This window comes from Trachymyrmex cornetzi, unplaced genomic scaffold (genome assembly GCF_001594075.2).
Source record: "Trachymyrmex cornetzi isolate Tcor2-1 unplaced genomic scaffold, Tcor1.1 scaffold44, whole genome shotgun sequence".
NCBI classification, from domain to species: Eukaryota; Metazoa; Arthropoda; class Insecta; order Hymenoptera; family Formicidae; genus Trachymyrmex; species Trachymyrmex cornetzi.
The window spans coordinates 847,933-861,435 of record NW_017299179.1 but is presented as its reverse complement, the minus strand read 5'-3'; the positions used below and the strand labels follow the sequence as shown (position 1 = coordinate 861,435).

At 33.0% G+C, this 13,503-nt stretch overlaps 1 protein-coding gene across 1 annotated transcript in view; it reads right to left on the bottom strand.

Annotated features, from left to right (window-relative positions):
* The window catches only part of LOC108764606 (cadherin EGF LAG seven-pass G-type receptor 1), a 68,182-nt gene that overhangs the window by 3,715 nt on the left and 50,964 nt on the right, over window positions 1-13,503 (bottom strand). Inside the window, exon 4 of the mRNA XM_018512927.1 lies at window positions 3,167-3,426. Coding sequence (XP_018368429.1) covers window positions 3,167-3,426 — 260 coding nt within the window. The remainder of the gene's footprint in view (window positions 1-3,166; window positions 3,427-13,503) is intronic.

Below are 13,503 nucleotides of genomic sequence, written 5' to 3'. Positions count from 1 at the left end.
TATATATATGTATTTAATTTATGATAAATGTAAAAAAATCTCGAAAGGTTGGAAAAAGATATTGCTGCATTCAATATAATTCTCGCTCTGTTTATTAAATATTTGAGTTATTATTGTTCTCACAATCAAAGACTCGAAAGAGCTGGAATTTCAATTCTGTTAAAGGCTAAAAATATTGCATAAAAATTCACTCCAGCATTGCAATTCTCATGAAATAGGAGAAACATGAAGAAAGATGACGGAAATATTTATCAGCTGCCGTTTATTAAGTCTCACCCAAGGTCTCACCTATAAATCGCACGTGCGAATACGCGAGGGGAATAGCAAAAATCCCGTCGCTTTCTTCAGCGAAAAACAGATTGGGTCAAAGAGCGAGTGTCTACAAAATGCGCGATTTTATCGGGATTCCGACGATATCGAATACCCATTTTCAGCACTCGCCTACTTTGCACATGTCGACAGTTCGATTTTTATACACGTCGCACGAAAGAAATATTTCTCGCCATTTATTTTTCTTGATTACATCTCGGATATTCGCAATCAGACGAGATGAAACTGTAACGAATGAAAACAACTCTTCTCCCGAGTACATTCGAATTGAAACTGTCGTAGAGAAAAAAAATTTAATAAAATCAACGCAATTGTTATTAAATACCACAATAACAACTAACAATGTATATAATAATAATAATAATATACAGAATAATTTGTAAGTTGAAAATCGAAATCATTTCTAACCATTTTTTATTTAAAATTACGTGACACGGAAACACTGAAAAAAGAAGTGTTTAATTTTAAGATATTAAAACGTTTTGTTCTTGTCTCTATTTTTTAAACACTTAGATGTTTTAGTTTTAAACTTTTTTCATATTGTATTTTCAATCCGAATACTTAATGTTTTGTTTATTGAAAAAGTTTAAAACATCTTTAAATGTTTAAGTAGTGTAATGGAGACAAGAACAAAACATTTCAATATCTTAAAATTAAACACTTCTTTTTTCAGTAAACGACGTTGTAATACTTTTTACTTCGCAAGACTTTAATTCCATTCCCTCTTTTCTTAAATCTTTTCATCTCTTTTTAATACCTGTAACAATGGAATTGTTACGTTAAACTGAAATTATTACGAGTGCTATTATTGATCTCGCTACAATTATACCACCCATTTTCTATGGAAACCGCTGAGAGATTAAAAGTCAGATTAGATCCATAATTCCAACGTCAACAATCTTAAATTATAACAAAGAAAGAAAAAAGGAAAAATACGTGAATGAATCTAGGAAGCTGGATACGGTATGCAAATGAATTTTTGCGGAAGAAAATTGCTTTCATGATAACAGCGTTGCTGAACGCAGTAAAAATTCTTAACGATACATTTTACATCAATTAATATTAAAACCATTTTCATTAACTTTAAAAAATTTTAACACGATTAATTTTTTCTTTCTTCTGAAACGTTTATTTGAAATTAATACTTTCACGTATGATTGCTCGTATGAAGCAAAAAAAAGGGAAACATCTATTTTTGAAGTAGATGTTACATTTATAAAATAAAATCGATCTATATATGTATATACATATATAAAGTCTAAATATTTAAAAACAAATAAGATGTAAATTTTTACAAAAAATACAACTGCGCTGAATTAGCCAAAAATTTATAATAGAAAATGTGTTCCATAAATTAAAATATTCGATATAATTAATATATTAATGTTGTAAAACAACATATAATAAATATCTTGGAATTTATAATTTTGCGAGGGATGCAAAGAAAAATCGCATATCTACCTACACGCAATATATATATATACTTGTATCGAAATACCTTGCTTTGAGAAATAGCAAGGATCTCATTCGGGTTCGGTATTCCGGTTCGTCGTCGTTGAGCGAATCTGATTTAACGAAAATTGGTCGTTCGACAAGATTTCGTCGCGAGACAGAGGCAGATGGCAAGGAAGACGAAGGAAAGAGAGAGATAGCACAAGGAACAGTGGGCGGAAGACTCTGAAAGTAAATAAATGATCTACCCTGTATACACGCGACATTCCTCCGGAGGACGTTTCCGACGAACCGCGACATTTCCGCTTTTTCCCCGTCCAATATCTCGACGATAGTTCGAGCATGGAAAAAGAACTCCGGAGCTCTTCCGTTCTTCAGAGGATTCTCTTTGCGGCTTGGGAAAACTGAACCCCCCATCATCGTTACCGCGCGCGCGCCGCCGTGTCGTCTCCACCTACCCTTCGTTGGCAACCCCCAGCGAATAAAGTGGGTCGCAGCAGCGGAACGCGAACACGTCGGAATGTGCATATTAGGAACAGAGAGCTGCATTAACTCACGCTCTCACGAAGAGAGACGCAAATGCCTGGTAATTTTCGCGGTGCGGTAAGTTTTACCCGACAGGGAAAACGATTTTCTCTTGACCGAGAACAGATGGAACAAACTAACAAATCACTCTGTGTGAACCGAGTAGATAAATATAAAATGTCGAGTTTAATAAGAGTTATCCCTCAGATTAAAATAATGTAAAATTGTTGAATTGTAATATATTATTCTTTACATATTGGATAATCAATAAAATATCAAAATAACGTGCTATTTAGAGTATTTATTTATTTTTTTAAATTGTCGCAAATATAGAACTGAAAATAAACATTTCAAGATCAGTACAAACCTAATTCAACATGTAAAATGCAAGCAAAAGAATAAAGTGTAGAAATTATATAAAAGAGTCCAAGTTCTCTCATTTTATGAAAATGCAAAAGTAGCAAATGAACCATGTCAAGAAGTTTTAGACCACTGAATAAATACGAAAGTAAAAACGAACTAACGAAAAAGTTCAAGACAATAATTTAATTTTTTTAAAATGCAATGTATTTAACACTACAAGTTAACAAATCTTCTTTCAAGACTTTGACGTTATAAAGAAAATTATTTCATAAGAATTTTAAGAACAATTAATTATTAAATTATATTATAATCTCGTACACCGATATCTTGTTATCATATCTTTCCTCATTTTTATATTGTATTTAATATATATATTTGCAGTAAATCAAATGTACAATACAAGAATAATAATTAAAAACAAATCTCAGATTAATAAGAAATTTTCAATTATACCTGTATATAATCTGTCAATTTGTTTCGATGGCTAGAATCTTACCAGCAATTGAAGGGAGTGAGATCAACGACATCCCAGAAATTATGACTTTCACGACTCTGCAAAAGAGCCGCCGCTACGAGACTGATCAACGGAGCGCCCCAAGCAAACAGGCTGTACTTTATGTACGTCGGCGGGTCGTCGCGACGCGGCAGCGACGCCACGGTAGCGTACAGATGATGGCACATCGCCGCCAACCAGCAGACCACCGATACCCGAAGATATTGCAGGCTCAGACCGAGCGAAATGCAGAGTTCCGAATCCTGAAAATCAATAATGAACATCATTGTAATCAATGTAATCGATGTCTGCAAAAGCCCATTATCTTTAGAATAAAAGTCAACGTTCTTTGTGACGCAAACAGAGACCTTCAGTCGCTCCCGATAATCCAGAAATTGGTTGGAACTTTAATTTAATGGAACACTGCAATTTATTCGCGATTAAAGCAATGCAATTAATATAAATTAATATTTATACGTATTTGAAAGATACGTGTGTAAACATAAAGATGAAATTAATTCTAGATTATCGGAAAAATATTCTATAATAATATGAGTATCACAACGCGCATATATGTGCGTATATATATGTACACATTATACATAACTAAATTATAATATAAGAATAAAATTTTAGAGCTGACATTAATTTTGATAATTTTCCATGTTACAAATGCAAAAATTAAAATAAATTTCATCCTTAATTAAAAAGGATATAAATATAACGAAAAACCAATTAGTGTATCGAAAGACGAATGGCATAAGGCATTGATCGTATCCTTTCACTTGATTTATGAGTTATAGTGGATCATGAATTTCCTATATACGAACAGAATCGTCCAGCAATATTTTTCAGCGCGGATAAACGTCACCGTCAATTTATTCCATGATGAACGGCGCGAGTATATGAGTAATTCAGGATAGTAGCCTAAACGCATAGCTCATGGATACTACGAATGTATAACCAGCGAATTATTCACGCTGAAAATCCCGCAATGCTGGTCGATATATCTATTCTGCATGCAATATCACAAAATAATCGATCGATACCGACGTTAACAAACACGCCGTTGATTCGCTAATTTATGGAACAGGCCGTATTGGATAAATAGCGTGGCATTAGTATTATTGTGTAGTAATGATGTATGAAAGCTCTTAATACCCTCGTTGTACTTTCATGGCTAAAATAATTTGCCGCAACAGCTATGTAACACCCACACAGACACACACGCACGCACACGCACACATACATACACATACACACGCACGCACGCACGCACACACCCCTACACCATGAAATTTGATTCAAAATAAACTTCCCTCGATATAGTGCAATCCGTTTAACATCGTTGTAATACAAAATAATGGCTAACATGTTATTGTAACCAATTTGAAAGCTAAATAATTACAATTAATTGTTATTCTACAACAATTCAGGTCAGAACGTGGGCCCATTTCAGAAATCGAAACAATAAAATTAAATTAATAGACTAGAATTTCTGGAAATAAAATTTATCTTTTGATAAAAAATTTGATGGAATATGAAATTAAATAAAAAATTTGGAACTACAACACTTCAGTCTAACTGGGCATGATTTTTATTTTTAGATAATATTTTACTCTTATAAGATAAATATTGAAACCTAAATTTGTACTAATTTTGCTACGTAAACTTAAAATCTGTGATAATTTTCTCATTAAGATATGTATACATATTCCAGTATAAATTTAGATCGTCACCATGCGACAGATTACTGTAATATCCTATATTTTCTCTTGTAATTAAAATGAGCTGACAAGAATCTCTTCTCAAGATGTATATATAATATATAAAAGTAGTATTCGTTTTTAACAAATCGACAATTTTCTACAACGTGCAACGTGATGCTAAAAGAGAAATTGTTACGGACTTTCTAGTATTAAACGATATTTCGTCGCATACGATACTTCTCTCGTCGATACACGGTCGCAACAATCGTACGTGCTCGCGCATCGAAAAGGAAGTGGAAATAAATTGGAGGGTGCGCGCGGATGCCTTTCTGGAATTCGCAGCTCACGCCGGGATACAAAGGGCCAGTCTGCAAAGCGAAATTGCATCGAGCGAACCAACGATTTACGTCAGAGGACAGATTTTACATGGACATACGTCTTCAAACGATATTCCTCTGCAATTCTTGCGCACCATTAAATCCTCCGTTGCGCCGTCCCATTTTCATCTTATTCGGATGGGCCGTCGAATAACATTTAGAATGCCAATCGTACATCACTCGTATCCAAGTATAAAATAAAATTCGAATTTTAATTAAAGCAAAAATAAAATGCATTGTAACTTTAAATAAACCATTTTACATGAAAACAGTCTTTTATCGTATGCAATTTTTTCGCGAATTGATAATCTATTCCATTGTTATTCTATCCAACAGTCTCGTTTCCAACATCGAGATGAAAAATATTTTCTACGTGGAATATAAAATTTAATTCTGCATATATACGCGAACGATCGAACTGTGCATGAGCAAAATCGAATTATGTTATTAGTACTTCCGGCAAAATACCGCAGCGAAGTAATATAACACAGTTTATCTTCGCTTTCTCGAGTCTCGATATACGAGAACTCTCTTCGGGAATTTCGTTATAACGCGAATTCGTAACACACACGAAACTCACCGCGATGTAAAGTTTCAAGTTATTTCTCCTGGTTGTCGGGCAACATTCTTATTCGACCAAATTTTCGTTTCGGAATTCAATAAACTCTCGTGCCAGTCTCCTCGAAAATTATTTCACGAAGGATACAATTCAAGCGGTAGTTTCGAGACAGAAGTTGCGGTACGCATGCAACCGCAGTTATTGTTGTCGCAGTTTAATTTGACTCAATAATATCACCAAGTCGCGGCATGACGAATCGTTCTTACAACAACACGACCGCGCTGAAATGAATTCTCGCACGTAATGAAACAACATTCGTCGCCCCGAGAATGGTGTTATTGTTGCCGGCATGAAACATTGACGAACTAGTTTGATGTGCTTGCGGCTGCGAAAATGTTAGAAACGTAACTGGAAATAATTTTCGAAATGTTGATCAGAGAGCGTAAAATTCCAGTCATAGTTCTATTTGCCGTCGTGAAGGGAAGAAATTTGTTTTTAGGACCTGCAGCTTTCTATTCTGTAACTCTTGACACAAGTTTCGTTATTGTTATAACGTCGTTGCGCAGTTTTTTTTACCATGGTAAAAAAATATGCGCCACGGTGTTATATAATGATAATAAAACTAGCGTTGAGAGTTACAGAATAGCCCTGCTGGCCTTGTTGAATCGCGTCATCTTGCGAGGAAAAATTATTTTATTACGGATGTCGCGGGAATTAAGCTAACGTGGGTTTCCAGTTCGCGTTAATAAGGTTAACGATGCAAAGAGACTTGAATTTCAAACTGGCAGCGGTATCAAGTTAAATCAAAGACATGACTGTAACGGTGTGTAACTCGAGCATGGAGTCTGACAATCAACGGTACGAAACAAATGTCGCGTAATATCACTTTCTCAAAAATATTTTTCGCAGGTGCATCTGGCATGGTAATTTTTTGTAAAAAAAATTTTTTTCCCGTAAAACAAATATTTTTATAAAAAATAAAATCTTTCGGACAAAAATGTTACCCCAGGCAAAATTTCACCTTGTGATTTTACCTGTTGCAATTTTTAACCTTCAGTCATCCGTTAAATTTATTAAATCAACAATAGCCATCAGTTATCATATATAAATATCATTATAGTTTAAAACATTACATTAAATACTAGATAAGTAAATTAACGAAAGAATTATTTTTTTAAGTGCCTCGACAATTGATAGCACAAGAATTAAATCACAGATCTAGACTTTAAAACATGCACGAAGTTTTCAAAACGTGATAAAATAACAATGTCATTTTTTTTCTATTTTGCAGTTACACGATGAGTGTTTTATTTGTACCTTCACCACTGAAATCATTCTTTTCTCTTTTCGCTCAAATCACCGTGGCTTTCGACGAGCTTGCGTAAAATCCAGATAGACTGGACTAGTCTATTGAAATCTCCAATTGATCGAACGAAGTATTCTAGATGGAATTAAAAAAATATCGAAGAGAGGATAAAAAATCTTTTAAAGGATCTTGAATTATTTAAAGCTACGTCACACGCACGATAGTAAAAGAGACGGACGAAAAGCATGTGAAAGCTTGACTTGGTCGTCTTTCAGTACGTGAGTAATCTCTGGATTATCCTCGTGTCTGAGAGCCACATAGGATGTTGAACGACAAGATTTGATCTCGTCGTCAATGAAAATCGATACCTCTCTGAGGTGACTTCAGAAAAGAAGGTTGCTTATAGATATTAACTAAACACGCCATATTCGTATCATATATTTTAATGCTATAGATGAAATTAAATTAAATATTACTAAATTGAATATATTATAAAATATTTAAAAAATATAATAAAAAATAAATTATAATTAAATATATTATTATTTGTAATTAAATGTATATCGCTAACAAAACATCAAATTAAATTCTACGAAAATAAATTTTATTTATTAATAAGAAATATAATTAAAATAATAATAGTATTATTAATTTACTATTTAAAATAATATTTATTAGGTATACGTATTTCTTTTTATCCATTTATATTCCTGACAAATAATTTGTAAAAAGCATTTCATCTCTGATTATAAGTTAAAAGCCATTAATGGTCCAATACTTTTATTTAGAAAAAATTCACGGCGAATTGGTCAAACGATTCGTATCAATTCGAGAAATAGTGATCGTTTCAGAATGTTTTATCTAGTGTGTAGAATTATCGTGAGATTTTTACGGTTGCATTGCCACGAGTACCATTTTGCCGTTTCGTCGCGACTGTAATTGGCAAAGTTTTTATTTCGCTGTTATTTCGAGTTGCCCATTTATTAAAAACGGGTAAAACGATATTACTGTCCGTTTTCAAATCCTCTAATTCCTCTATTTAAAATTGAACATAGTACAGATTATGATATTTCTCACTGATGTAAAATATTGGAAATGGTCTTTCTAGCAATTTTTATGAACAATGTATGAAAGATGATTGATACTATTTATGATCAACTAAATAATATAACTACTAATTCAAGTAATTAATAAAAGATAATTAAATTTTCTCTTAATTTTTAATACAATATGTTATTCATTATAATTTAAATAATAATTTTATTTAAATAATATTAAAAAAAATTGAGATAAAAATAAATAGAGGGAAACTATATGAAAGTATGAAGCTTATGAAACGATGAAAAATTAATAAAGACCGGAAAAAGGAGGGTTTAAAATTTAGATTTGAAAAATGTACGTTTCTGGAATTTTATCTCTTCTCAATAGTAGCCGCTGAAAGAAAAAAACCGATAGAGCTTTCGATTGATTCCACAGACTGCGTAAGAAAATAAATTACTATCTCTAAATCTTCAATTTCGCATATTCGCAGATAAAATACGGATAAAGGAAAGGTGCCCTTTCCGCGCAAGGACTTTTCATCGCGCGACGATCTCAATCTCGAGAGGATACAGACAGATATATACGATCGATGTAAGCCGTGTCTTTTCTGACGAGGATTATAGCGAAGTTAATATTGGAAATGTAAGCCGCCTTGCAACCCCGTGTATCGTGCTTTCGAGAATCGAATACGCGTTATTTTTTGGCGAGTAGAAAGCTCTAGTTGTATCTACAGGTTTTAACAGCTGAACTATTTCACAGGAAGAGAACAATATCTGCTTCCATAAAGTAACAACAATTGTGCTTTCAACTTTTAATTGACAATTTTAAACTCTCAACTCGTGATTTTTATGATCATTCTATGCAAAAGAGATAACAGAAAGTATAGAAGGCTGTTGATTAAGAATATAACCCTGGTAATAAAAAAATGGAGTTTTTAATTTTAAGAAAGGAAGAAAGAACAGATATTTTCAATACTAAATTTACAGAATTAATTTTTTATTAAGACAAAATTTAAAATTTTCGCCTTATTTTTATTCGATGCGTGAATACGTTTATAGAACTATCACTTTCTTGACTCAAGTTTTATCGGTCGAAAGAAATACAAGAACCTTCGAGATACGGTGATAGAAAATCCAGCTTTTATCTCGTACGTGTGTATCTGAGGACCATTAGGAAAATATGCGGGAGCAGAGAAAGCGCAAAAACAAAGGGATTTATTCTTTGTCCTGCAACAAAAACGCAAAATGTCGTTTTCCTCCCTCTTCCCTTTCCCACCATTTTTCTGTCTCCCTCGTACAAAATACTTCGATACGTGTTTCACATACGAAAAGCGACCGGATGTTTCCCTTTACATCAGTATTGTGTTTTCACGATGGTCTCGTTAAAGAGGATTTTGCGACGGACGAAACACGTTTTCCCTCAGGAATATGTACCAATAAACGAATAACGTGCAATTTGAAGAACAAACTTCTCTTACGTTAGCGATTAAAAAAATGAAATTTATACAAAATTTTATTTAAATAAAGAAACTCAACAAGGATTTTCAAGCAAAATTTTATTTATTTTACATTTATATATAATATAAATCACTGCATTATGAGTTATTTGTGCAATAAAAGAGTATATAAATTCTAATAATATAAATTCTAATATAGAACTTATATATCATAAAAACATTATTTACATCGTATAATAAATGTATAATAACTCTGGAGAATGGGTTAATTGTGTTATCCAACATTCTTTGTTTTATTTTAACACTATACGTGTTGCTCTTTTCATGCAAGAATTCTTCGCTTATCCACAGGGAGTTGCAAATTACCGTATTACAGCATTTTCAGTACTCGCCCGAAACAAATTGGTTTTCCTCTATACTGCAATATCCTCGTCGGCAGTGTCTATGTGCGCATGTGTTTAATAAGAATTAACAGTTTCGCTTCGACTCCAGGATACCGGATAATAAGAAGGGTTTCGAATATAAATTAGCCCGACAGACTTTCATGTAACAACTCGCCTAAATGAAATCAACCGAAAATCTAATCTTCCTTATTACGGTTATCTTTCCTTTCCCGCCAAGAAATTACAAGGAACCCTTCGAGTAATATAACAGAAATATCCTTCCCTATAGAAAAAGATGAAATTTTTTTAATGAAGGAAAAAAGTAAATATATACAAGTTTCAGAAAGATAAAAAATTTTTTCATTCGTAAAGACTTTCTTTCGGTCTATTGTTTCACCATTGACATAGAAGGATTTAATTCATTTCCCGATATAGAATTCAGAGACAACGATGTTGCGTCGTTAACTTTTCGATAAAAAAAAAAGGGAGAGAAGTCGCACAAACCATATAACTGTGATTTATGCGGGAATAAAAATCACGGCGCGAATATAAAACTGCAACGAAAGATTAATGAGATCTCTGAGACTGACGATTTTTCTACATTGATGTCGCCGTCACCGGTTATTAAGTTCGTTCGCGCGGTCATAAATAATTTTCCGATCCTTGGGATTACGCGGGTCCACGTCGTGATTCATTATACCGTCGGGAAGCGGGAATTTACTTGACGGTAGTTACTCGCAGGAGCGAGTACATGTGTAGTAAGAAACATCGGAAAAACACTCTTAGTGGAGCACGCCACGCTTGATTACCATCCGCGCGGTTTCCAATTTTGCTTCTACACCTATATGAACGAACTCGTTACAATCGAAAACTTTACGATTAAAAAGCTGGAATCTACGGTGACGCTTTTTCAGAAATTGAAAAAGAAACGAATCGCATTAGCCTTTAAATACAAGAACTTTTTCTATTTTATAAAGGAGCAATCTCGTTCTTTTTTCCCGGAAAGATACCCTTAGAAAGAAAACATTCTCTATATTGCGTAACGAGAAATCCCTTAAAGAATCTTATCGTATAGAAGGAAAATATTTATTTTTATATACAACTTTTTATAAAACGAAAAAGACTTGATAAAAGGTTTTTGTAAAAGCAAAGAATATATTCTGCAAAACAATTCTTGAGAATATTTTCATATATATCTATAGAATGTACTTTAAATTCAATGAATAATTGAATAATTGTGTATAAACCGCCGGTTTAGATAAATTTTAGATGAATAATTGTTGAAATTCTGAAAGTTGTGAACGTTGTTAAAATATCGATAATCAATTGTAAAAATGCGAAGGGCATAAAAATGTGAATATTGAATCAAAAGAATAATTTTCCGCGGCGAATGTATTTGCGGATGTTCGCAAACAAAAAAAAACTGACCGGAATAAATACAGAGAGAGAGAGAGAGAGAGAGAGAGAGAGAGAGAGAGAGAGAATAAACGAGAGCGTGGAAAACATGAATATTCTGCGGGGATAATGAAACACGCGCGGAGAGAGCGTGTAACACACACTTTGCGAAAAAAAGAACACCACCCACGATTCCACTGCGATGCGCTCGCATTAGCGATAACAAAATCAATAAAGCGTGTCACACGCGTAACTCGGACACTGTCGCGTAGCGAAGAAAAGGAAAAAAAAAAGAGGAAGAAAAATGGCGCTGTCGATACACAATCGAAGAACAGTAGCGGCTTATTCTCAAATCAATTATTCTCGAAAGCTCAATTGTGTTCGCGTATACTTTTAACGAACACTTTTATCTCGCCGTCTCCTCCTACCTTTATGACGTAAGTAGAATTGATTGCGCTATACAAACTTCGTGACAATGTCTACGAATTATCAAAGTTTTCATAATCGTAGAGAGCCTGTCGATTCAAAATCTTGATTTAATTTAGTTTCCAGCTGAGCAATATTATTGTCGCACTTACAATACTGAAGCAGTAAGAAAAGTTTAATTATATTGTAAACTTTATCCAGCTCGGAATATAGTTTTCTTATTAAATAGCTTAACCTCTCTCTGTAATTATTAGATTTAAAATCAATTCATGTTCGCTAAATGCGAATTTTTCAATAGAGCCGCTGGAATATTATTATCCGCAGTTTTTATATGAAACAAAAATTACGCAACTGGGAATTAAATATGGCTCTCATTTTGTAACTCGTAAACAGCATACATATATATATATATAGAAGAACAAAAGTTTCACTGTAGGATGCACGAATTTATGTTCCCGCTATGATAACCTGTGCTTTGGAGAACTTTTTAATGTAAGCTTATCCGAGATAGATGGTAATGCTCGGCGATGCTTTTGCATGCATTTCACAAACCGACTCGCATTTACAACGACGAAAACCGTTCTCCAATGAGAAAAGAACTTATCTTAATAGTTTATTGTAGTTTTTGTAAACGACATGTCCCTATCGCGGTGTATCAATCAAATTTGTATTCTCCGATACACGACTCTGATATTTGTAAATGAACATAGCTGAAGTTCAATATTCATAACTATAATATTTAAAAATTTACATACAATTAGTTCATTAAATTACATAAAATGTAATATGTGTAACAATCTCTGTAACATCTATTAACACTAAAAGTGCTCAACAGTCATTATTGACTATTTTTATTTTTTAGATTAATATCTTATTTCTTATATATCTATAAAAGATAGGATTCTAAATATTTAATTTTTCATTCTTTTCTCATTTATTTTCAGACTAATTTATTCATTTAATCCTTTCTATGAGTAAAAAATGTTGGTACTTTTAATGTTAATATATGTATAAGTAATAAGAAATAATTTTATAAACTGCATATTTACAAAGTAAAATTATATATTACATATGTATATATATATATATATATATAATGATACATAATAATATTGCAACATGATTTTGCTGAAGAATCTAAAAATTTAGTTAAATACAAATCTGAAGATAATTTTGTTGAACTATCAGAATAATTATGTAGGACGTTCAAGCTGATTGCTATAGAATATCCAATTTTTGTTCAGCATGCTTGAGTTTCCTACATAATTATTTTACTAATCCAATAAAATTATTTTCAGATTTGTATCTAGTTAAATGTTTAAATATTTCAGCAAAATAACTCTTCCCGTAAATGGATAAACATATTAAATCATTATAGCTCATCATTCTAAACAATTTTATACGAGGCAAATCGATCGCAGCGACTAGATGGATTATGTGTTATGTAATCCAGATAATGAGGTGACGATCCCTAGAGATGATATCGGAAATACGAACCGCGAGCATTGCGAAACATGATATATCGATGATTGCGAATTAACCATTTCATCCACCCGGCATTGCGTTTGATCGGATGAACAGCGGAAATGGACACCAGAAAAAGACAACCGTTGCAACCAGAATTGCGGTGAGAGAAAGAGAGAGAATGAGAGACCGAGCTTCTCTCCTGATGAAGCAATTAGCTCGCC